The sequence below is a fragment of the Corvus moneduloides genome, chromosome 22, assembly GCF_009650955.1.
Source record: "Corvus moneduloides isolate bCorMon1 chromosome 22, bCorMon1.pri, whole genome shotgun sequence".
Lineage (NCBI taxonomy): Eukaryota > Metazoa > Chordata > Aves > Passeriformes > Corvidae > Corvus > Corvus moneduloides.
Genome location: NC_045497.1, coordinates 6082390 through 6107036, shown reverse-complemented (window position 1 = coordinate 6107036; position 24647 = coordinate 6082390). Strand labels below are relative to the sequence as shown.

At 53.2% G+C, this 24647-nt stretch overlaps 4 protein-coding genes across 4 annotated transcripts; 3 read left to right on the top strand and 1 right to left on the bottom strand.

Annotated features, from left to right (window-relative positions):
- The first annotated feature begins 2319 nt into the window (after positions 1–2319).
- On the top strand, positions 2320–3576 carry LOC116454616 (phospholipase A2, membrane associated-like). The gene is made up of 3 exons (XM_032131416.1): positions 2320–2604; positions 2837–2943; positions 3190–3576. The coding sequence occupies exons 1-3, from the start codon at positions 2405–2407 to the stop codon at positions 3333–3335; spliced, it is 453 nt and encodes a 150-aa protein (XP_031987307.1). The 5' UTR covers positions 2320–2404; the 3' UTR covers positions 3336–3576.
- A 1539-nt stretch (positions 3577–5115) lies between these two features.
- On the top strand, positions 5116–8892 carry LOC116454614 (phospholipase A2 homolog sphenotoxin basic subunit B-like). Its single transcript, XM_032131415.1, is given in 9 exon segments — positions 5116–5244; positions 5246–5322; positions 5733–5785; positions 6055–6199; positions 6310–6416; positions 6501–7033; positions 7456–7512; positions 7674–7800; positions 8198–8892. Coding segments are annotated over 6 exon segments (564 nt in total). The 5' UTR covers positions 5116–5187; the 3' UTR covers positions 6626–7033; positions 7456–7512; positions 7674–7800; positions 8198–8892.
- Positions 8893–11550: 2658 nt separating this feature from the next.
- Positions 11551–12673, top strand: LOC116454576 (basic phospholipase A2 RVV-VD-like). Its single transcript, XM_032131329.1, has 3 exons — positions 11551–11651; positions 11880–11986; positions 12531–12673. The coding sequence occupies exons 1-3, from the start codon at positions 11551–11553 to the stop codon at positions 12671–12673; spliced, it is 351 nt and encodes a 116-aa protein (XP_031987220.1).
- A 2395-nt stretch (positions 12674–15068) lies between these two features.
- On the bottom strand, positions 15069–24505 carry OTUD3 (OTU deubiquitinase 3). Its single transcript, XM_032131413.1, has 8 exons — positions 24295–24505; positions 23445–23593; positions 22569–22681; positions 18910–19032; positions 18125–18250; positions 17473–17569; positions 17051–17232; positions 15069–16719 (listed from the first exon to the last, which is right to left on the bottom strand). The coding sequence occupies exons 1-8, from the start codon at positions 24465–24467 to the stop codon at positions 16546–16548; spliced, it is 1137 nt and encodes a 378-aa protein (XP_031987304.1). The 5' UTR covers positions 24468–24505; the 3' UTR covers positions 15069–16545.
- Between the last annotated feature and the right edge of the window lie 142 nt (positions 24506–24647).

Sequence of the window (24647 nt, the reverse complement as noted above, 5' to 3'; positions counted from 1 at the left end):
GATTTTCCCTCCAAATCCAAGGGCCTGCAACACCAAAGCAGGAGCAGCACAGATGATGACTACCACAGTGGGGAAAACCTTCTGCAATGGAAGCATTTTGTGGAGGAGGTGGGAAAGGAGTTGATTAATTAATTATTAGGGATGCCATGGTTTTAAAAGTCAGGTGGGGAAAGCAGGGGCTGGGGTTGTCATTGTCGCATTTTGAAGTGGTTTCTTGTGCAGATGGTGAGTGGGGAGGCAGGTGAGAGGTTGCTGCCCATCCTTAACAGGCTTGGATGGGGATTTATTCCACTTGCAGCAGGAAATAAAAGGTTAGAGGGAAGGAAAACCCAGGGACAGACAGAGAGCTCTGCCACCTTGGAGGACAGCCAAGAGGTTGAAATCCCTTCCATGTCAGCTTTGGTGGCCCTTGGGAATTTCAACAAAGGTTTCTCTTCTTGACTCCAGAGCAGTCATTTCAGTCATTTCTTCACAATTCCCAGCCCGAATTCCCTTCCCCAGGAGTGTGGTAATCCCTGAGGGTGGGGCCCTGCATATCACCCGATACCTGCGCTTTTGTCTGTGTTTGCTCTTGGCCCCACTGTTTCAAGGGAAAACAGCAGCTTTTGTTCCTTATCTCCTCTGGTTTTCTGCCTCCCCCGTGTCTCCGTATCATGTTTGGCTTATGGTAATTAAATAAACTGTATTCCCAAAGCATTCCAAGTCGGGTTTCCATGGCTTTTCCAGCCTTTGCTGCTGGTGGTTTAATTTCACAGACCCCTTGCCCCCTGGGCAGACAGGAAAACCTGAGGGCAGGACAGGAAAACCTGAGGGCAGGACAGGAAAACTGCAGACCCAGGAACTGCAATCCTGGTGTTCACTCTCTCCCTTGCAATTTGGGAAGGCCAGATTTGGATGCAGCCATGGATTTGGGGAGGCAGTGGCAAGGAAGGAGCCAAGTGAAATCATCTTTGAGGCTTCAGGGAGTGAGTTGGCTAAACCAAGGCAACACTGAGCCCAATGTGCTGCCTCTACACCTGGAACAAGGATTGAACGGCCTCTGAGGTGCCATCCTGGATGTAAATCCATCCCATCTCTCCAGCCACCAAATCCCATGGATTTTAAAACCATGGCCAAGGCCTTGACTGGCCTCACACAGGGATGGAGACAGCCTCGTGCCCAGGGATGAGCGAGACGATGGAGGGAGTGTTGGTGCTCACTGCTGTGGGAAAACTCGTGGGTTTTGGGCAAGAGAAGGATGGGAATCTGCTCCCTGTTCCAGGAAAGCCCAGCTCGGAACAACGCACGCCGTCAGCACAGATAGAGGAGGGGATGGGCCTCGCAGACATATAAACCCACCCCACTGAGCCGGCGGCGTTGGAGCTGCAGGTCCGGGTGGGGTAAGGAGAGGGGATTTCACTGCCCTGGTGCTCAGCAGGCAGCTCAGGGCACGGGGGGAGGGCTGCAGGTCCTGAGCTGCTCCACCAGCCCCAGGCAGGATGAACCACCACGTCCCTGCCAGGCGCCACATCCCAAAACTGGGATAAAGAACCGTCGGGATTCACTCGGTGATGCCTTACAACGCTGTGTATCCACAGTGACACAACTGCGCCTGAGGCATTGCCCGGGTGCGCCCAGCTGGGTCCTTGCCCCTCATGGGGGCACTCGAGGAGCCTCTGTCCTGCCCCTGGTTCATCGCCCGTCCTTGTTGTTCCCTCTCCAGGGCAGCCACAGGATGAGGAATCTCCTCCTTGCCGTGCTCCTGGCTTGTGGTAAGTGCCCTGCTGTCCCTGGCCAGGCCGGGATCCATGTACAAACCCCGAGTCTTTGTGAACAATTCAGGTTTTTTAAATCTGGCAGTTTCTCTCTAGTGCTTTGTGTAGAACTGCTGCAGTCCTGGAGGGCTTTGTGATGGGGAGGCTTTGGGATGCTGAGATCCGTATTTATTTTGGGAGGCCCTGGAGCCTGTTGTCACCTTTCCTGCCTGTGCCAAGCCCATGGCTGATCCTGGTGATGGGGGATTGCAGTTTGCAGCATGGCACAGCCAGTCCAGAGGGCAAAATATCTCGTGCCAGACCAAATCAAGAGGCTGTAACAGCCAGACTGTAAAAGCCATCCTCCCTGTGAGGGTGGCCCTGGCACAGGCTGACCAGAGCAGCTGTGGCTGCCCCAGTCCCGGCAGTGTCCAAGGCCAGGTTGGACGGGGCTTGGAGCAGCCTGGGGTGGTGGAAGGTGTCCCTGCCCATGGCAGGGGGTGGAACAAGATGGGCTTTGAGGTTCCTTCCAACCCAAACCATTCCATGATTCTGTGATTCCATAATTCTGGCGGAGGGGGATAAAGCTTCTCATGGTTCAAGCCCTGAAAGTGCACATATCCAGCAATGCCAGATCAGCTTAAAGCCCCTGCCGGTGCGAGGTGCAGGGAATGCCACCGGGCTCCCCGCTCTGCTCCGGCACGAGCCCATCCTCTGTCCCCGCAGGGCTGCTCCCGGCTGGCACCAGCGTCCTGGAGCTGGAGCGGATGATCAGGGTGGCCACGGGGAAGAGCGCCCTGCTGTCCTACAGCTGGTACGGCTGTTTCTGCGGCATCGGGGGCACCGGGACCCCCGTGGATCCCACTGACCGGTGAGTACCCAGAACAGCGTCACCGCTCCCAGCCTGGGGTCCCTAAAAGCCCCTCACTGGCAGCCTCCCAGCCCTGGGTGGGGTTTGCACCGTTCCCCGGCCAAGTCCCGCTGCTGCCTTGCCGCCTCCTCCTCCTCCTGGTCGCCTTAAATTCGAGGCTGGACTTCCCTCTGCCCTCCAGGTGTGGCGAGGGAGGGTTTGGGGGCCGAGGTTTGACGTGGGGTCCCCGCAGGTGCTGCCAAGCCCACGACTGCTGCTACAGGAGGCTGAGGGAGGGCAAGTGCAGCCCCCTGATCACCCCGTACAGCTTCTCCTCCACCGACGGGCACGTCACCTGCAGTGAGTACTGAGCGGGGAGTGCGGAGCAGCACTGCTCCCCGAGACACCCCATCCCCGGAGCAGGGCACACAGGAGAGCATCCCCTGCATGAATCCAGCCCCATTCCCGGCCGCCTGGGATAATTGAATGGGCATTGAGGATGTGGGCAGGTTGGGGAGGGCAAGCACGGGGACGCGCTGCTCTTTCCCCTTCCCCCGGTGTCTCCGGCCGGGAAAGCCGCCGCAGGGCTCCGTGTTCCCCCCGCAGGTGATGAGCAGAGCTGGTGCGAGAGAGAGACCTGCCTGTGTGACACCGCGGTGGCCTCGTGCTTCGCGAGCACCCTGCATTCCTACAACAATTCCTACCGCTTCTACTTCAAGCTCAAATGCCAAGGAAGCAAGCTGCAGTGCTGAGGAGGGGGAATCGGCACAGAGAGTCCCAGATTTTGGCTGGTTTTTACCCCAGCGAGAAAGGCCTGGGTTGGGGGCTGAGAAAAGGCAGAGCCCCCGAGGCCCCCTGCGAGGTGCTGCTCAGGGTGAGAAGGGCACACACACCATGGATGGAGACCCACCAGTTCCTGGAAAGACACACCAGCTTCCTCTTTTTTGTCCCTTCTTCCTCTCTTGATTTCATTTCCCTGCAAAGATAATAAAGAGATACAATAAAAGGGATGCAAACTGGTTCTCCGTGGTGTTTTCCTGTAAGGGCTGCTGAGATTGAGGCACTGCAACTGTGGCTGCCGAATTTGGGGAGCACTTCTGCATCCCACAGCTCAGCCACAACATCTGCCTGACACCCCAGTATTTCCATGGTCCCCACAGGGCTGTAATTCACAGATCTGTCCCAATGTGAAGCACTAAGTTTGGGGAACAGGTTGCCCAGAGCAGCTGTGGCTGCCCCTGGGTCCCTGGAAGTGTCCAAGGCCAGGCTGGACGGGGCTTGGAGCAGCTGGGACAGTGGAAGGTGTCCCTGCCCATGGCAGGGGGTGGGTCTAAGGTCCCTCCCAATCCAAACCAATCTGGGATTCTGGGATTCTATGAATTTCTAATTCCTAGTTCAGAAGGCACATCCAAACAGCTTTGTGAGGAACACTAACAAAACAGTCCCGGAAATACAATGAGAGGCTTCACATCACGATGGTTTTTAAGTTGTATATTATTTTTATGTTCCTCTGGTCCAGAGTCAGGACAGCCTGAAGCACAGCTCAGCACAGGGAGAAGCTCACAGGAGTATCCCCAGTATCTTCTGGGATGTTTGGTCTCTGGCACGTGAGGATTTTACTCGGAACGACAGAACTGCTCTTTTATATCTATTTCCTGCTATAAACCATTCCATACACGGCATTTCATAGAAACACATTTTCTAATGCAAACACACTAAAAGCAGGAAAACAGCGTGAGTACATAAACGGATTGCAAGTGATTAATGAGGCAGTAATTAGCCCGAGGAGCATTAACGAGCTGTGGGCAATTCAGATAAGCACAAAGCAAGGGACAAAGCAGAGCTGGAATCAGGGCTTGGCTGAAAACTTTGTCAGTGGAGGACAACAAAAAACTATTTTTCCAACACATAAGACAAAAGACACAGACAGATCACCTTCCTTCCTGAACATCCCTCCCAAACCAAACCAGTCTGGGACTCCATGACTCTTGGACATAAGGGCTAAAGAGTAATCATCCACAGAGGAAAGAAGATTTCAAAGCCTTGACCACTTAGATGCGGCAAATGCTAATTCAGGAGGGCAGTTGATGATTGAATGGTTTCTGCTGAAGGGCGGAATGAGGTGGCGGAAAAACCACAAGGATAGAAATAAAGGGAAGCTGCACTTTCTCACCTCAGAACATTCATTTTGCTTCTCTGCTTTTTCATGGTGAGCGAGGGTGTAACCATCCAGTGTTTGCCCAGCCTCGTGTCTCTTGGAACTGCACGTTTAGAGATGCTTTCAGTGTTGCCCATCAACTTTTCCCAGAGAAATGATAAATCTCCCTGAACCACCTTACACCCCCTTGAAAGCCCCAAACCTGCTTTGTCCATGCCCAGCCTGAACCAGGGCTGCTCTTTTCCCCCCTGATGCGGCTCCTTGGTGCTGAGAAGGGCAGAGGAGAAGGCCCTTGGGCATCTCTGGCTGAGGCAGAGGGTGTTTGCTTCCTCCTTGGGCTGGAAGTGACGCTGCTTTTCCACCTCATCCCACGCAGCAGCCACCCCGTGCGTGGGGTATGGAGCTGGGGCGTTGGGGGATTTCTGACATTCCTCAAAAGGGGAAGGATGGCACCTTCCCCTTCACAGGAAAGCCCAGTCAGCGAGATTTGGGTCAAAGGAGCCCCAGGCAGATGGGAGCAAACTATATAAAGCAATCCCACTTGGCTGCAGGGCACTGCAAGCCAGCAGGGCTTTCCCAAGGTAAGTGGGGATGCAGGATCGGATGGAGGATTGCTTTTCCTTCTTTTCCTCCTCTAACCAGAAGCTGCGCTGCAAATGGGGGGTGAGTGCCATGCTGGGAAAGCAGGATTGAAGGAGATGCTGCCTGAGACGCCAGCCCAGAAGAAGAGCAGTGGGTGCAGCCCTCGAGGGCTGATCATCCCTCCAATTTTTCTGCCTTTCCCCTGATTTTTGCTTTTTTCCACCCCTCCACCATCTGATTCCCATCACTTCTCATCCCTGACTCTTTGTGCTGAAACAATGGGTACATCCCTATGCCCCTCACCTCTCCTAGTCCCTGGAGAGAGGGAGCATCCCTGCTCCTGGATGAGGAGGGAAAGAAAGAAGGTGGTGGTTGGTATCACAGGGAATGGTTTGGTTTCCTCCCCCAGAGCTGTCAGAAGAATGAACTCTCTCCTCGGCCTCGCTGCGCTGTTTGCTTGGGGTAAGTGTGCTCTCTCAGTCCCAAGGTTCTCTGTGCAGTTACATTCATTGAAATTAGGACCAGGCTGGTGATTTCTTCACCTTTCCCCACCACCAGCTCTCCCAGACGTGCAACAACTCTCCTGCACCAAGCTGGGAACAAATTTCCTCTCTATTGCATTATGATTTCTAAGACATCACCACCTAGGTGCCAATTTGGGGGCTGAAGAGATGGAGCTGCTGCTGGGGGGGGCAGGGACTCAGCGTGATATCCCTGATTTCCCCCTCCAGGCTTGTCCCCAGCCCACGGGAGCCTCTTGCAGCTGCACCAGATGATCTCGGAGGCGACAGGGAAAAATGCTCTTCTGCATTACGGCTTCTACGGCTGCTACTGCGGCCTGGGGGGCAAGGGGCACCCCAAGGATGCCACAGACAGGTGAGAATCCACTTAAAAGCCCCCTGGCTGGACACGTTCTTGAATATTTTTCAGTTTGTGGGGTGAGGGGGAGAAAATTCCATCCCCTAAAGCTTCAATCTCCTGTGCAGATGCTGCCAGCTGCACGATACTTGCTACCAAAACCTCCTGAACTACCACTGCCATGCCAAGACACGGCTCTACCGCTACAGCTGGCACCATGACAGGCTCTCCTGCAGTGAGTAGGGCCCTGGAAAAGGGGGTGTCACCCCCCCCCCCCCCCCAAAGCCAGAGCTGACCCTGAGCTCCCCTCGTCCCGCAGGAAAGGGCTCCCGGTGCTCCTACTTGTCCTGTGAGTGCGACCGCAGCCTGGCGCTGTGCCTGAGGAGAAACATCAGGAGCTACAGGAAACTCTACCAGTTCTACCCCAACAAGCTGTGCTGGTGATGGGAGCAGGGATGCGGGGCCGGAGCATGCGGGGGTCCGCGCCGGGATCGCCCTTCATCCCCGCCTGTGCTGATCACACCAGAGCTGCTGTAAATTAAATCAACGCGGAAATAAACAATGTTCTTGTTCAACGTCCTCGCTCCTCTGAGAGCTGCTGCTGGGCAGGGAGAGAAATCCCCGTAAATAATCAACATCTTCCCAAAACTTTCCAAGAACTCCGTCTCGGCCCCTGCGTCACTCGAGGCTGCAGCCCACGGGGAGAGGGGGCTGGCCGGGGGGGAAGGGGCGTAGCATTCCGTGGGTTTGGGACAGACGAGTCATTTTGGAGCTTCCAGTCGGAGCTCGCGGGCTGGACACGGAGGGCCAGCTCTCCCCGGGAGGACAGACTGACAGCGAGGAAGATCCCTGGTGAGCAACTCCCCTCCCCCCTCACGCCGCTGCTGTGGAAAGGAAAATACGGGGGGAATGTCGGGAGGAGGCAGCGGGAACGGCCCGTGCCTGCAGGAAAAGTGTAATCGCTTCCCAATGAAAGCACAGCTGGGAGGCTGCAGCCAGGGGGAGAGCGGCACTGGGTGCCAAAAGCGGTGGGACAGGAGGTGAGAAGTGCGGGAGTGGTGGGACGGGAGGTGGGGGATGCTCAGGTGGGGGGGCAGCTTCAGAAACCACCTGCTCTCGGCCAAGAGGCAGCAACACAGATGTGAGGGGGCACAGTTGCTCTCCTCCCTCCCAATTTTGGGGGTTGATCCTATTTCAGAGGAAGCTTCTCACGACAGCTCCTGTCAAACTGGCCACGCTGCTCAGCTGAGCCTGTGCCCTGTTTCTCCTCCCAGGCCCAGGTGAGAGGAAGATGAAGGTCCTGCTAGCACTGACGATGCTGTTTGCCTGCAGTAAGTGCATCCCCGACCCACAGACGGGAGCCAGGCTCATCCCCAAACTCCTGTCCATCCCTCAGGGAGACTCCCAGCAAGGCCTCCTTCCCTCTCCAGTGCCCCAGGCCTCATTTCTGCATATAACTTACAAAAAAATCACGTTTTTCCGGTCACTCTAGGTGTGTTCACAGCTCATGGGAAGCACCCACGCACGTTCACACCGGGACTCGAGGGAAGCACCGTAGGAAACCTGACTGCCCACGGATGCTACTCGGGATGGGGCACCTCGAGGGCTTCAATGGACCGGTACAGGCAACACTGCCCCGGAGGGCTAACGCTGGTCCCGGGATAACCCCGGGGCTCTGCAGCCCCTCCCCGAAGCTTTGCAAAATGCAGCCCAGGTTTTCGGGAAGTAGGGAAAGTGAGGCAGTGGTCACCCCTAATTCCATCCCGGAGTCAGTAGGGTGGTGCCAGTGACAACTGGGATGGCACCAGCGGAGAGGGACGGTCCCGAAGCCAGGACGCTGGGCAGGGATTGCACGGGGAAGCAGAGGCTTGGCGTGGGAACGGGCTGGAAAGAGCAGCTTCGGGGCGATCCAGGGCAGGTGGATGCAGAGCTGGCGGCTCGCAGAGCCTGTGTCAGGTGGGGCAGAAGCGGCCGGTGCCACATTCCCGGCGAGTCCAGGCTCTCCTTCTCCCGCAGGTGCTGCCTGCTCCGAGCCTGCTGCTATGCCAGGCTGGCAGCGCGGCGGTGCCGCGTGGGACCCGTGCAGCCGCCCCTCGCTGCGGCCCGGGCGGGGCTCCCCACCTGCAGTGAGTGCTCCCCCCACGGCTCGGGATGCCCCTTTCCGCACCATCCCCTCTCTCGCGGCGCCCTGTCCCGGGGCGCTCGGGGAAGGTCTCAGGTGCGCTGTCGGTCCCCGCAGGGTCGGGGACGTGGTGCCAGCGCGGCGCCTGCAGGTGCGAGCGGGCGGCGTGGCTGTGCCGGGCTCGGCTCCGCCGGGCTCAGCTCCGCCGCCGCGCCAGGTGCCGGGGCCGGGCCGGGCGCTGCTGAAGCAAAACCTCCCTTCGCAAAGCCGCCTCCGGGCTGAGCCGCGAAGGGACGGCGCCGGCAGCGCTTCCCAGCCCTGGCGAGCCTCCTCCTCGGGCCTTCTTGGCTTCGAGGCGAGGACAACAACCCTCCGGTGAAGCCGCGTCACGGGATCCGAGGAGGGGGAGCAGCGCTGACGTGGTGTCCCAGCACAGCAAAACAAGGGAGGGGCGGACACCTGCCCCTCGTCCCGGTGAGGGGCGAGATGGGAAGCGTCTCCCCTCGGCTGCCTGTCCGCTCCCTCCGCTTCCTGCTTCACAGCAAATTCCCTCCTGTTGCTCCGAAATAAAACCAGAGAGCCCAAAGCACCGGTTCGCAGCGTGCCGTGACTCAGCTGAGCCCAGCGACCACCCATCACATCTCAGATGGGTTTCCTGTTGAAGTACCCAGCGAAAATGACACCTGAGGGGTGACACAACCCCTGAACTGCCCCAACTTAGCTCTTAACCTTCAGGCTCTGAAATTTTCCCGTTTTTTTCTGAGAGATGGAGAAGTGGAGGCTGGTGGAAGGGCTGGGGGGCAGGCACGATGGCGGGGGAGGGCCGGGCTTGGATTTCCATGATCCTTGTGGGTCCCTTCCAGCTCGGGATGTTCTGTGATCCCCTAAATCTCTGCTGTGACAGGGTGGCCGGGAGCTTGCCTCACACCCGGTGCTGAGCAAAACAGAGTTCTCACCAGAAAAGAATGTTTTGGCCCAATTCTGCAACAGCCCTGAGCACATCCCTTAGGAAAAGGCCGCTCAGGCAGTGGCTGCTTCCCCCCCTTCGGCATCCCCAGCTTTTGTGCCCCGGGGTGTTGACTCCAGCAGGTCTCAGTGCTCCAAACTCTCCTAGGGGGGCTCAGCAATGAAATAAAGCCACAGAAACAGCAGCAAAACACTATTTCCCCAGGGGCTGATGCCCAGCTGGAGTACTCTCCCCTGGATTGCCCCATAGCTAAAATCAAGGGCACCAGGAAACAGCCCTTAAATCAGCAATCTTCTGCCAGCTGTCACCCAGGAATCAGGCCCTACCACCCTCCCCCTCCTCCAGCCGTGGGGGATCCTGGGGGACATGAGGAAGGAGCTCTTTGCCCAGCAGCTGATGTTTGCAGGACATAAATCAAGGATCAAATCCTTGCCGAGAGGATATCCCAGACAGATTGCAGGCCGGGATTAACTGAATCACACTCTCCCTTTGTAAATTCTGGGTGAATTTTAACCATCCATGAATTTTACTGCTTGGACATCCGGCTGTACAAATCCATTCACACAGAGCTCCAAGTGCTGATGCTTTGGCTCAGATACTGCACCCCCTCAGAGCATTGCAATAAGCTGGGCTGCAAAAGTTGTGGTTTTCATACTGTGAAACAAAATCCACATCTCCCCAGGAGGCATTTGGCTTGGGGGGGGCTTATTTCCCATTTGAAGGAGGGATCCTGCAAACCTGCAACACATAGAGGGGCTGGGATGGAGAGGCTTTCACTGGAGCTCAGCCAACTTGGTGCACAAGAATATCCCTTATTCCCCTGTGATAAAACTGGTTGTGGACTTGGAAAATCCTGAATGATGGCAAATGGCAAATCCTGGTTTAGCCAATTAACTCAACACCATCCCAGGGGACTACTTAAATTAGCCCAGAGAGCTGATGAGGCAAAGGGCCCATGCCAGAGGGGGGAAGAGATTTTGCTGAGCCAAGTTCCCTTTTCTCAGCATCTCTCTGATTCTCACACAAGTCACATCCTTGTTCCCTGCCTCAGTTTCCCTACCAGCCCCGGGGGGGATTTCCTCCCCTGCCTCAGTGCCTGCCCATGCTGGGGTTCCCCAAAAAGCAGCACAGAGCACCTGCAATCTCTGCCAGAAGGAATCTGCTAAATCGTTGTTCAGTACCACCGATTTGAGATTCTCACGACACAAGCAGCCTCTTTTTTCCCCGCCTTCCATCATACACCACTTGCGTTTTTTCTGCCCTGCCACTTGCCTTATTTTGCTTCTAAATAAAGGTGAACCACACACCTCATGCCACGAGGTTTTTGAGAGCAAAACTCAGTGCCCAGCACATACGGGGAGAGGGATGGAGCATCCCCAAATGCAGGGGGCATCTGGGCACTGAGAAAGAGCTGGGCAGAGGCCATGTATGGTGGTTTTCTTGATAGTGGGGGGAATTCCCAGCCATTCTGGGGATTGTGGGATCTTCCTCCACTCCCCAGGCTGCATCTCACTCACTCTGGTAAGTCGAGAGTGGAGGATGCTTTGCACTGGCTGCATTTTCTCCCTGCCCAGGTAAGTCAAGATGGAAACAGTAAGACACAGAACAGTGTTTTCTAGCCAAGACATCAAAAAACTCTCATTCAGCAAGAAAGTGGATCACGGAATCACAGACCCCTCGACAGTCTCATTCCACCCCCTGCCATGGGAAGGGACACCTTGCACTAAGGGGTTCCTGTTCTCCCTCAAGTTCTCCCATTTTGCTCAGGGAAGCTCCGGGAATGCTGAGACACCCAGAGCCATGCACAGACTCGACCCCAGGCTGCCCCACGTATCCAAAACCTCCCTGACAAGAGCTTCACTATGTGAGGCATCCCACAGCCAGGGCCCCCAGCAATGCCAGCAGACCTGCACAGCAGCTGGACCGGTATGGGGAGGATTGTCAATATTTGCCCACTTTGGCCTCTCCAGAGGAGGGGCCCCACTGAGGGTGCACAGCCATAAAAGGTGTAACCAGCAGCACCTCGGGCTCACCAAACCCCGGAGCTGCCGCCGCCAGAATGAAGCTCCTCTCGCTGCTCCTCTTCTGTGAGTATCCCCTGCCAGCTTCCACCCCGGGGCAGCTCCCAGGTCCTGTGCATAGGCAGATGGGGAGGGTGAAATGCTCATTTCTGATGTGGAAAGGTGGGATGGGAGGTTGCTTTTCCCAGTGCTCCTAACCCCCCCATCTCCAGTCCTAGGACTGGCCCTTGTCAGCTGCAACTTGCTCCAGTTTGGATCGATGATTAAGAAAAAGACCGGGAAATCGCCGCTGGCCTACAACAGATACGGCTGCTACTGTGGCTGGGGGGGATCCAAACAGCCCCTGGATGCCACCGACAGGTAAGCTGGGGCCTGGGGAAGGCAGAGCAGGTGCCCCCTCACCTCCCTGGGTACAGCGAGGGGAATCTTGTTCCTGCTCCTGGGAATGGAAGTAGCAAAGAGAAAATTGCTGCTTGTCCTCAAAGCCTCTTTAGAAGCGGTTTAGCAGCAGCAAAGATGCACGTCCTTGATGTTCTATTGCATTGTCCCAACTGTCGCCTGCCCTGACCTCGGCTCTCATGTCCCCAGGTGCTGCCACGCCCACGACTGCTGCTACAAGAGATTGGCTTCCTCCCACTGCAACGCCAAAATTACCACCTACAAGTACTCCTTCCAAAACAACCAAATAATCTGCGGTAAGAGTGGGGCGGGGGCAGAGCTCTGAGCAGGGGGGCAGAGCCACCCACACTCTCAGGGAGCTTGGCTTCCGAGATCCCCTTTAGACCATCCAAGCCTGGAAACCACACACAGTGAAGTGGGTGGAAATACAGGAAAAGTGCCAGGAATAAGGCAAAAAATTATTTGCTGGATTATGGTGAAGTTTAGAGCTTGGCGACTTCCCTGAGGAGGGGCCTTGTCTTTCCCGAGAGGCCAAATACGGAGGGTTTGAGGTGACCCTCCCAGCCTGGATGGGGATCAGGCACAGCTGCCGTGAGTCCCCCAGAGCAAACTCATTGTTCCATGGACCAAAGCAAAGCACATCCCAGCGATCCAGGAAAATACCCACAGACACATCAGAGAGAAAGTGAATTAAGCCTTCCCTCCAGGGCCAGGTAGCTCCACACCGCAGAGGTGAGACCACCTGAGACACCCCAAACTCAACAGTGGAGACAGTCCAAAAAACTCCCCCTGACCCTCACAGCCTTTGCCTGCCTCCATCCCCCCCCAATTTTCTTCCAGGAGCCGGGAATTCGTGCCAAAAGAGGAGCTGTGCTTGTGACAAGGCAGCGGTGGACTGCTTCCACAGGGCAGCCAACACCTACCGCAAATCCTACGACAATTACCCCCAATCCAAGTGCAAGGGCCGAACACCCTCCTGCTGAACACACCCTCCAGGCCGGGCCTCCAAACCTGACAGAAACCATCGGAATTGGGGCTGTTCTGCCTTCCCTGTGGCCAGGCAGGACATGGCGCAGCCCTGCGGCACCGAAAAGGTGTCCAGCACCTTTCCTCAGAGCCTTGGCACAGGGAAAAACTGCTCCCCGTGGTTAAATAACTCATAAAAATGAGGCAGACCCTGCAAATAAAGATACATTTTTAAAAGAAATTTGTGAATTGTGATCAGTGTTGTGTTTTGGGAATCAGTGGTGGAAGGGGTAGGTAACAGCACAGAGCTTGAGGGCTGATTTTTTGAAGAAAATATTCTTTCCTGCACATGGTTTTTCTTACAAAATGACCAGAAGTGACATTTTAGCAGCCAACCACAAAGTCTTAAGAGCTCCAGAGAAAAAAAAATGACCACAGAAACAGGAAGTGGCTGCTGCACCCCAACCCCAAAGCAGGCTCCAAGCCCAGCTTCCCTCCAGGAGCTCAGCCCCATCCCACTCCTAATGACTGTTTAAGCAATTAATACTCACTGAAGGCATGGGGGAGTCCAATGGAGGGGGCTCAGAGGTTTGGGTGGCTCTTTCTTGCAGACAGACATCTCAGGCTGCAGCTCCCTGCAGCCACCTGGTCCCACACCACAGCTGCACATGATCCCAAATCAGCCCTAATTACCTCTAACAAGCCAGGGCTGGCTGTACCACAGCCCTGGGCCTCGATGGGGGCACCTCCATCTGTAACTCTGCCTCTGGAGATGCGTTCTGCCTAAAATAAAGGAGTTTTAAGGGTAATTTCTTTGAGTTCCACCTCAGTGCTCCTGCCTGACTCTGTTAAGTGTTTCATTACAAGCAACACCCCTAGAGTAAATGTGGTGTTTCTGTAACTCCAAACCACTCATTTCTTCTCATTGTCTACAGTCACTGAAGGATTCTAGAAGCTGAGACAGAGCCAATGCTGTCCTCTAAGGCTGGCGCCTGCACCCAGGAAGCTCCAGCACCAGCACAAACCATCTACCTTTTGTCCAACACTGGATTATGGATCGTTCTTCAGGCCTGATTTCCCTTCCTGTCTGCAGGTCCCAAAGCTCTGTGGCCATGGAGACCACGGGTGATGTGGCAAAGCTGTGAGATAAACCAGAAGGCAGCTCCCAAGGAGGAACAAGGGACAGGAGACACGGAGCAGCACGGGCAGAAAACCCTTCCCATATGCAGACATGCTTATGGAGGGCAGTCAGAACCTGCCTAAATGCTTAAAACTTTCAGTTCAACTGAACTCCTGACCTGCAGGGGCAGGATTTGGGAAAATAAGTCCAGGGAAGATGATGGTGGGAGATAGGATGCAGGGAAAGTGGCTTTCTACACCCTCCTGCTGCGTATTCGCCCTTGAGAGGCTCACAGTGAACCCTGCTGCAGCAACAGCCAAAACACCCTCAAATTTGTCAGCCAGCAGCTAATAACAAACAGTCATCCTCCTCAAATCCCAAGGCAATATCCAGTGCTTATTGTCCATCCTCAGCCCGTGGATTACAGAGCACTCAGCTCCAGCAAGGAGTAAACACACACTATGAATCATGGTGCTGTTCTGCTCTTGTTCCTCGCCTCCCTTCCTCCTCCCAGGGAAATCCACAACCTGTTTACAAAGCAAATTCACTGCATAAATTGAGTTCTGTGAAGAATGTTGCACAAAGATTCCCCAGGAAAAAAAAAATATACATTGGGAAGGTGGAAATTTCAACAGGAGAAACCTGAAACAGACAAAATCAATTTTAACATCTTTGGATACAGACTGGCTGTGCAGGCACAAAGCCTTCTTGGCAAGATAAAGATCTTGTCAAGATTTCTGAGCCCAGCACATCAACAGTTTATTTTAATCTTATTACACTTGGAAATTAAAGCATTTTCAGCCCCAGATTTGGTTCCAGGTATCAGAGGCCACGAGCTGCTGGCCAGTCTCTCCCTCTGCTGTTTGTGCTGCTGTTGCAGACCCCCCCCTTTCATCCTGGACACGATGGGGTGAGGTTTGAGTTCCCTCCTGAGCCTCCAAGACAACTCCCTTCACAGCTCTCAGGCTCCAGGCAACAACGAACCTCTTATCAGCTCTGCCTCCAGAGGACAAAAACCCAATTCATTAAGATCAAACCTCTTATTCACAGTACACAACTGCAAATTCTTATCTCTTCAAACCTGCAGAACACACCTGCTTTTCAGGCCAAAATACAGGCCAGGCCAGGACACAGGTGACACGGTCACCTGCACTGCCTTGCCAAACCTGCTGTCACAGCTCATCACCCCCTGAAGGAAGTTGCACTTTCTCCCCACTAAGCTGTGACTCACCTCTCTTTCCACTACTGCAAAAACGACTGTCTCAGAGAAACAGGAATTCCTACACCACCAGTTCTTCCAGGAGAGCCCCTTTCTTTTTATTCTTCAATTAACAGCAGCAGAGCACACCAAGTACCAGATCAGTTCTTGGCAGTTCAGTAAAAAAAAACCAAAACATTTCTATTTCCATGCTGATTCATATGAACTTCAAAGCACAGACAGAAATTTTTCAAATGCAACACTCCTTACTTTCAGAAGATCCCTTTCACTTCTGCCCTGGCTGATGAGGTGTCTCCTGTGTGTAAGTGCACATGTGCTTTCTTCAAGCTTAGTGCTTGTTACAAGCCCAAAAACCTGAGTGGAGCTGAAACACCGTGAGCCATAAATCAGAGGCTGAGTCCCACAGTCCTTTCACCTCGATCCAAATTCTCAGTCCTACAGTGGAAAATATCCCAGGAGTCAAGCTGTACATCCTACTTGGTGACCTCACCAAAATGGCATTTAAGATGAAAAAAAAATCCTACCCTGGAAAAAAAGCTTGATTTATGAGGTGAAATAGGCAGGTTTCCCAGGGATCACTGCTGCTTGGAAGCTTGTTCCCAGGACTCCTGGTCCTTTGGCCACACTAATTTCATTTGGAGACTAACACCTATCAAGCTCCTGGCTTGGACTAAAGCCCTGGAGTAACCCAAAACCTCTGGAACGTGGCAAAGGGGACAAGATTCCAGGTGTCCAAGTAACAACACTCACCAGGAATCTCATGCCCGTTCCTGTCACATTTTACCAGATCAGAAGAACTGGCTCTGCAGTCTCATGAGTCCACTGGGATTGTTGTTGCAGGTGGGTTTTTTTTCCCCCTACAGGTCTCAGGAGCTGATCCCAAACCTCATGGATGCAGCAATCCCAATCTCCCTCCATGTATTAATCACTTCTGAGCCAGCCCAGTGCAAAGCTAGCAGTTCTAGTGAGATTAAAACTTGTCACCGCACTCCTGCATGGCAAAGAGAAGAGGACTGTCATGTTTGAAACAGTGCTGCCTGACACACTTTGCTTTGGAAAGGATTCTGGGACTCTGTTCCCTTACTTTGTTTGAATTTAAATAGAAAAAGACCCACCAGGGATATTCCTGAGTTGAGATTTGTTAAGCTTTCCCTGACAGCAAGGTAAAATAAAGCTCCTCCAAGCATAATCAAATTAAAAAAAAAACCAAAAAAAACCCACACACACAAACAAAAAAATCCAGGCACATCAAGAGATGTCAAACAAATCTGACACCTTTGTGTGAAGAAAAGGTTCTCAACTTCATCTAACTCCAAGATTATAGACCCAAGTCTCTACTTCCTGCTAAGTTCAAACAACTCTTCTCACCACAGGCTGATGCAGAATCAGTGAGCAATTGTCCTCCCCACAAGCAAAGGAACAGGAAGTTCTCTCGTGCTTGGAAACCCTGGCAGAGACGGATTTTAAGATAACAATGGGTGCCTGGAAGTTCTCCTGGGGGGAATTTTGTCTTCATCAGTTTTATTGACTTTTCTCAGCAGAGCACTGAGTCATATGTTTAGGGCTGCCATGGCCTTCACCAGGGTGACGTGGTTGCCCGGGTCTGTCTCTGTCCTGTTGTCTGCACTGTCCCTCTTGGTGGCCAGGACCTTCTGCCGGTGCCTCTCCTCCTGCCGCTTCTTCTTCTCCAGCCGCTGCTGCTCCTTCCTTTGTTTCTTGGCTCCCTGAAAGGGAAGGATGGAAACACAAAGTTCAAACCACACGTGTTCTGCTCAGCTGGGGAAAAGTAATAAAGGAGACAAGCAGATACCAAGGCAGCTGCCAGAGGACATTGCTAAGTATTTATCAGGACTTTATTCCGAGTTGTTTTGGGAACAGTGCCACATGTCACCAGGAAATGTTTGTGGCAGAGAAGTCACAGCTGCAGCAGTGACAAAATGCAGTGAGCAGAAGCTGGTTTTAACTGAAAGGAGAAGAGAGTTGCTGAGTAAGCAATGCTAGGGCATCCCCCAATCACTGAAGGGCGCTCACGTTGCTGCCAAACCCCTCACACACCTTTGGGTTTCTGCTGGCTCGGTTCTCTTCCCTGGATCCAGCCCGTCCCTTGTCGTTTTTTGGTTCACCTTGATGCAAGCTCTGATTTCCGAAGATTCTTGAACCACTTCCGTTCTCCTCCCACAGTGCTCTGCTGCAGGATTTCTGCTCGCTGCCCGGCGGCTCCTGCTGCTCCTCGGTACCTACCAACAGCAGAGGTTTTCCTCAGACACGCTCTACCCAGGAGCTGCTGCACTGTCAGCCAGTTCCTTCTCCCAGAAGTCCTGGGGTTTTTTGGAAGCTGGATTGAAGCTGCCCTCACTACCAACCTTCCTGAGCATAGAAGGCTGAAGTGGCAGCACACAAACCCCACCTGCCCTGTTTCTGTCCCCAACACCAACATCACAGCCACCCAAAGCCCCAGGTGACGAACTGTGACTCACCTATTCCTTCCCCTTCCTTCATTTGCAAGATGGCAAATATTGCAAATTCCACGTTGTAGTCCTCCACTTCCAGAACATGGCTCACTAAATCAATGTCCTGTCCACAAGAGGGGAAGGAGAACACTGAGGAAGTTCAAATCTCTGACCTACGTTCACTTAACAACACCTGCACCACTGAGAGGGGGCTGCTGCTTTTATGATCACTCAATTGGTCTGTGCTTCACTTCTGAAAAGGTGAGGGGGAAAACCTTAAATTCCTGAAGATATCAGGAAAAAGGAATATGCTGTTTCAGCATAAGTTTCCCTCTTTGCCCTTTCTGTTCTAGGCACCTGCACAGTGCCAAGAGTCACAGATTATCCAGTTATCTGGGATCTTCAATAGCCCCAAAGGATTTCAGAACTTACAGGATTTGTTTCCAAGTGAATTTTATGAGAGCTGCATGACAAACCTTCCAAAATTATTAGGCATCCACAGAAAGGAGGTATTTCACCTGAATTTAAGGGTTGATTCTAGGATGAGATGCACCCCGATTGATGGCCGTGGTTCTCAAGTTTCTCCAAGACGAGTGTTTTTTAGAATTTTTTCCCAGGACTACTTTCATGTATCAAGGAGGTTTCAACATTAAGCACAGAAAGGCTCCTCGATACCTACTGAACACCCAGTTGCACTGCACACTTTTTGTACAGCATCTTCCACCTCCACTTCAGTCTCATCTTCGGAGTCGCCCTTCTGTGGCTTCACTTCCTCTGCCTTGTTTGAATCGTTCTTGCAAAGCATCTGAAGAAGAGCAAAGCCCAGCAGAGCACACAAGCAGGCAACCCAAAAAAATCTGATATCCTAATAAAAGTAATTATCATTGCACACTTTTCTTGGGAACATCCCCTGTCAAACCATCTTGGAAACTGTGTAACTTCCACCATCACTGAGAGTTTCCCACATCTCCTGCACTGCTGAACAAACTCCAGTGTACCACAGCATCATGAATCACAATAAACAAGCTTTTAAATGGATTCTTTTTATACAATACCACACCTCAGCTGTGTGCAGAGAACCTCTCGCACAGCACAATTACTCCTCAACATCAAAAAGGGAGATATGAAGAGGACAGCTGCATCCAGCTGTTGCATTTCCAGCTCTTTCCTCCCTTCCCTTTGTTTTTCCATTTGAGGTGCACAATTACGTCATTTAGATGAGATTGCTCCCAGACAGCCCACATCACAGCATCAGCTTTGGATTCATTTCCAGCCCAGAGGCTGAAATCCTTCCCCTCCCAGGAGAGCCGGCAGCATGAGCTACAACGACCTCAGGGCTTTGCTATCCCAGCATGACACAGAGACCCAGCTCTTCCCTCCATCCCAAAGGAGAATGGAAATCAACTGGCAGCATTCATCAGCTCTGTCTGTCACCCACAGCTGGCTCATTCCACCAAAACCAACCTCCATCCGAAGATAGGCCGGGGCTTCCGAGTCGTCGCTGATCCTCCTGACGCTGTCGTAGTGCTCCCCGTACCGGTAGGCGATGTGCAGCTCCCGCGCATCGCTCCTGTCCGTGCCCCGAATCTCAATAAAAGAAGCAAACAGCAAATCAGGATTTGGAATCCACTTCAGCACCAGATTCATCAAAGTATTCATTTTTTGCAGCGATGGCAAACGCTGTGGAGGAAGCGAGTACGTGGCTGCCGGAGCATTTGAAACAGGAAGAGAAGAAGAAGGTTTGAAAGCCAGATGTAAAATATTGGGCAGTTACATCAGAACAAACAAAACGTGGGATGAAAATATTTCTGTGGAAAGCTCAGGACTATTTCCTAAACTTTCCACAGGAGCTATCAGTTTTCTGATCATCTTCCCAGAACCAACTTCAGCAACAGCTCCCAGGGAAGGTACCATGTCATTGTACCCTCAAACATGAGGGAAGAGATGCCATTCAAGTGACAGCAACAGTGGAAACAGCCACTCAGAGGAAATTCTGATCTGCAGCTGGGACAAGATGTTGTTTTAACAGCATTCCAGGTGGCTGTGTTTTGTTTTTAAAAGAAAGCCAATCCATGAAAATGTACTAACTCGTTCAGGAGCACTGTTAACAACCAAATGTTCCTTTGCTTTGTCAGCACCAAGTTACAGCAGTTTCCACAGAAAATTCCTGCTCTGAGTATTATCTGTACTGATGCGAGAATCGTTACTGCCCTGATTATCAGTGTCTCAAACTATTAGATAAGAGCTACACCATTCCAGCTCCTGCCAGGAATGCAGAAAATCCCACTGCACTTGCAGACCAGCTTGGCCTGACCTGCCAGCCTGAGTTCAAAGACCCAACAGCAGATGTCAGTAAGCAAAGGACCAGAACTCCTTGCTTTAGGGCTCCAGAGTTTCCCAACCCTTTTACGTCTGTGAATTGCCTTATCTCAGCTCCAAGACCACACACCAAGTCACCCTTCAGCTGCGTCTGCGGTCTGTGCTGCACTAATGACTTCAGGTTTTCCAACAAATAACTCTCCATTCATCTATTTCACCTTCAGGTTCCAACTCAGCACTTGGTTATACTTAACTCCTGCTTTTTATCCTACTGAATTATTCAAATGCTGAAACTTGGTCAGATTAGTCTCAAAGATTTATCTTCTGCCAGAGCTTGCATAGGTATCTAACAAATCCCAAAGCTCTTGAAAGATTATTCTGAAAATTAGCCAATCTAGCTCTCATTAGAGAAGCCTCTTTTCACTCTGGAGTGGGCCCAGAGGAGGCCACCAAATTGATTTAGAGGGATGGAGCAGCTCTCCTATGATGAAAGACTGAGAGAATTGGGGTTGTTCAGCCTGGAGAAGAGAAGGCTCCAGGAAGACCTAATTGTGACCTTCCAGTGCCTGAAGGAGCCGATGGGAGAGGTGGAGAGAGGCTGTTTCCAAGGGCCTGGAGTGCCAGCACAAGGGGGAATGGCTTCCCAATGACAGAGGGCAGGGTTAGATGGGATATCGGGAAGGAATTGTTCCCTGGGAGGGTGGGGAGGCCCTGGCACAGGGTGCCCAGAGAAGCTGTGGCTGCCCCTGGATTTCTGGCAGTGCCCAAGGCCAGGCTGAACAGGGCTTGGAGCACCCTGGGCTAGTGGAAGGTGTCCCTGCCATGGCAGGGGTGGCACTGGATGGGCTTTAAGATCCCTCCCAACCCTAACCCACCTGGGATTCTCTGATTCTATGAACACGCTGAAACTGGTAAGTAAATGAGAGCTGCAGATTAAAAACAGAGGGGAAAAAAGCCAACCTGTTATCCAAAAAGCCAATAAAATAACCTACAAATCTCAGCTAACCTGAGTCTATGGTTGGACTCCATGATCTTAAAGGTCTTTTCCAACCTTACCAATTCTAGGATTTACAGTCACTATCAAAAAAGTTAAGGGGTGTTCAAAACCCTAAAAATTCCATGCAGAGATGTCCACCTGCAAGGAGCTTCTCATGATGTTACAACTACTCACAGTTCTCTTTACTCACACCATTCTCAAGGGCCTGAGACAACCCTCCACTAACAACACTGCTCGGGCAAGACAGAGCCTCATCACAAACTCTGTACTGACATCCTAAAATGGTCAGTGAGAGGAGATTAAAGAACCAAGGTTTTCAGGAGGACATCAAAATCCCAGTAAATTATAACACTGAGGAACAACACATGAAAACCACCCCTGTGACCTCCCCTGCAGGGTCACTGCCCCTGCACAGGTGCTTCACCCACCTGTCCCACTGGCCATGGCTGCCTATAAAGGAGAGTTTAAACTTGTCTGAGTTCAGGAATCCACTTGACGCTGTTTTAAATGTATTAAGACGTCACTGACAGCTTTCAGCCGGTGTTTTATCTTTATTGCCCTGTTTAATCTATATACTTCATTGGTTTTGTCTGTAAATAGGGGCCAGAAACAATCCTGGCTGGAATACAGGTTCTCACCTGCTCAGTGACCAGGCAGACTGAGCATGGACCTGTTCCAGTGTGGACTTGCCACAGAAAAACAACAAAAAAGAGAAAATGAGGGACCTGATGGATTACGTGTTTCAGTGTCTCTCTGTCAGAGGAAACCACAGCACACAGTCCTTTCCAGGAACCATTTTAAGGTTTTAACACTTCTTTTAAAACCTCATTTCTCCATCTGTCAGAAATCCTGGCATTCCACATCCCAAGCAGAATTGATGGAGCTTCGCTTCCACACAGTGCATGCCCTGCTATACCTTCATTTCCATCTTCCTGAACCTTACTGTACAGATTTCCTTAAGCCTAGCTCAAATTCCAGGGGGCTGATCCCCAGAGGGCTGTGCAGTCCTTCAGAAGGCCTCGCCAGGCTGGAGAGATGGGCAGGGAAGAATTGTCTGAAGCTCAACAAGGGCAGATGCAGGTCCTGCCCCTGGGGAGGAACAACCCCACGTACCAGCACAGGCTGGGGGTGACCTGCTGGAGCAGCTCTGCGGAGAAGCACCTGGGGGTCCCGTGGCCAACGAGCTGTCCTGGAGCCAGCAGAGTGTCCTGGGGGCCAAGAGGCCAATGGGATCCTGCAGTGCACTGGGAGGAGCATTGGCAGCAGGTCAGGGAGCGACCCTGCCCCTCTGCCCAGCCCTGGGAGACACACCTGGAGTGCTGTGTCCAGCCTGGGCTCCTCAGCACAGCAGGGCCAGAGAGCTCCTGGAGCCGGGGCAGCGGAGGCGAGGAAGGGCCTGGAGCATCCCCGTGCCCAGGACAGGCTGAGGGAGCTGGGGCTGCTCAGCCTCGAGAGCAGGGAGACAGGACCAGATGATCCACCTGACCCATTCTGGGATTCCCACCAGAAAACTCACCTCACATGCAGTCTGATCTTCAGGAGACAGAGCATGGCACTGAAGCTCACAGCTTCAAACCCAACCAAAACACACTGCTCTGCCCCCACACACCCATCTTTCATGCATTTGCTGTTTTCTTTCCTCCTAGCCAAAATCTGGAGTGCTCCCCCTCTTCAAAACCAAGCACAGCTCTGCACTATGCCCAGCTCATTGCAGTGACTGCTCTTTTTTAATAAATCAGGATTTTTCCACACTATTTATATCCACCAGGTAAAAATTAGGCCAAAATGCAGAAGCTTTGTTTCTCACCTGCCACAGCGGAGCGTTGAGCTGATGAATAACCACATTCATCTGATTGTTCCTTGCAAAGGCCACGATAGCATCGTTGCCAGCAAAAGTACCAGGCTTGGCCAAATTGGCAACTAAAGGAAAAAACATTCACAAGAGTTGAAAGCTGATTTCTGACACTTCCAGAAGCAGTGGAGGGATAAGGAGGGGTTAGATTTCAACACGAGCCCAAGAAATTCTGGAAGGGAAATCCCACCTGTGAAACAGTGAGTGCTGAGGCAAGAATTTGGCAGCAACAGAATTTAATACATTTAAATGACCACAGAGATCTCTAAAAAGGGCACTACACTCTTAGACTAAGCAGGGCCACTGGCTTTGTTAGCTCAGAAGAAGGAGTGCCACATACTAAGTGACCAAACCACCTTCATGCATTATCTGCACGGTGCCTGGCACATCAAAGGCTGTATTCACCTCTGCTTTGGATCTTCCCCTGGGTTCCCAGTAGGAAATACTGAGTTCCAAGGAGAAAGAAACCCAAAGAAATCAGCCACTCACCAAAACAGCCAAATACCCACCGGTATTCAAGGAGAACTAGACAATTTTTCTTAAGTTCCTTTTAAAACACCTAATTTTTACTCCTTGCCTTTTTGGTCTCTCTTTCCTTCTCCAAGTTCCTCCTAAATTTAAATAATTTCCAGGACAAATTCAATGCGGATTAACCAGCTCGCCTTTCCACAGCATCACAACAGCCGTAAGTGTAAAATCCTTGCTTCTAAAAACTAGGGAGGAGCCCTCAGGTAGTTCTGGCATGAGGAACTGGTTCGTAAGGAGCTGCTCTGAGGAGATGCAACCCCACGGCACAAGGACGCCTCCCAGGATGTCCCACGGAGCCCATACCATGCTTGTCAAAGGGCACATCATCCTCCACGAAGGGCTCGAAGTCCCCGCGCTGCCTCACCATGTACTCCACCGTCTCCTGGCGGTGCCGCAGGTGGTTCCGGGAGTGCCCCTCCAGCTGGTCCCCAAGGGCCCGGAACAAGCAGTTGCTGCCGAGAGGGAAATGATGAGTGAGTGTGTCTGAGGCAGCAGAAGGAATACGGGGTAAAAGGGAAAGGGCTGCGCTCGTTCTGCCCAGTTTAGCAAGGGTATGGATGCAAAGGAGCACTCATTCCCCGTGCTTCGAATGGCTGCTGCTGCGGGAACGGCTGCGTTTGAGCGATCGTGTCACGGTACAACTGCTGCGCCAAAGTGTCTTACACCGACACCAGACAAGTGACATAAAGCAACAAAAGACAAGCCAGTGACCCACCGAGCCACTTCTCAGCAGAAGCGTTTACTACCCTTTCACCTTATGGAAAAGAAGGGGGTGAAAGTGTTCCATAAGAACATTTATGGACCTTCCTGTGCTCTGTTCAGCCGGACAGTGCAGCCCTCGGCCCCCCGGGCACCAGGGCTGGGACTGGCTGAGCCGTCAGGCCCTACAGAACCGCAGAGAACAGCAGAGATCCCTGAGTGGTACAGCGGGGAAATCCTCGCCCCTGCGGAACACTGGGCCCACTGAACCGGGAGGGGAAAATCCTCGGCTCCCGGGACACGGGCTCCCCATCCCCGGGAGCGATGAAAGCCCTCGGCCGCGGGGACACGGGCTCCCATCACCCGGGGAGGAGGAAGCCCTCAGCCTTCAGGGCTGGATGCCCGGGGAATCGCCGGCCGCGGGGTTGCTGGGGACACCCGTCGCGGCGCTCACCCATCTCCCGGCACCTCCCGCAGCTTGAGGCCGAGAGCCCGGAGCTGCCCGGCGAGGCCGCCGCTGTCGCCTGAAGCGGGGCCCGGGGCCGGTCCGGCGGGGGGATGCCGGGGCCGCCGACCCTTCCTGGCGCCGGCAGCGGGCCGGGCCCTGGCCGCCTGCTTGCGGGACATCCCCGCCGGGCGCCGCGCCTGCCGCACCGGGAGCGGACCACGTGACCGCGGCACCGGGAGCGGATCACGTGATCGAAACACCGGTAGCGGATCACATGATCGAGACACCGCGCGGCTCACGTGACCGCGGCACCGTGGGAGAGATCACGTGACCGAGACACCGGAGCGGATCACGTGAGC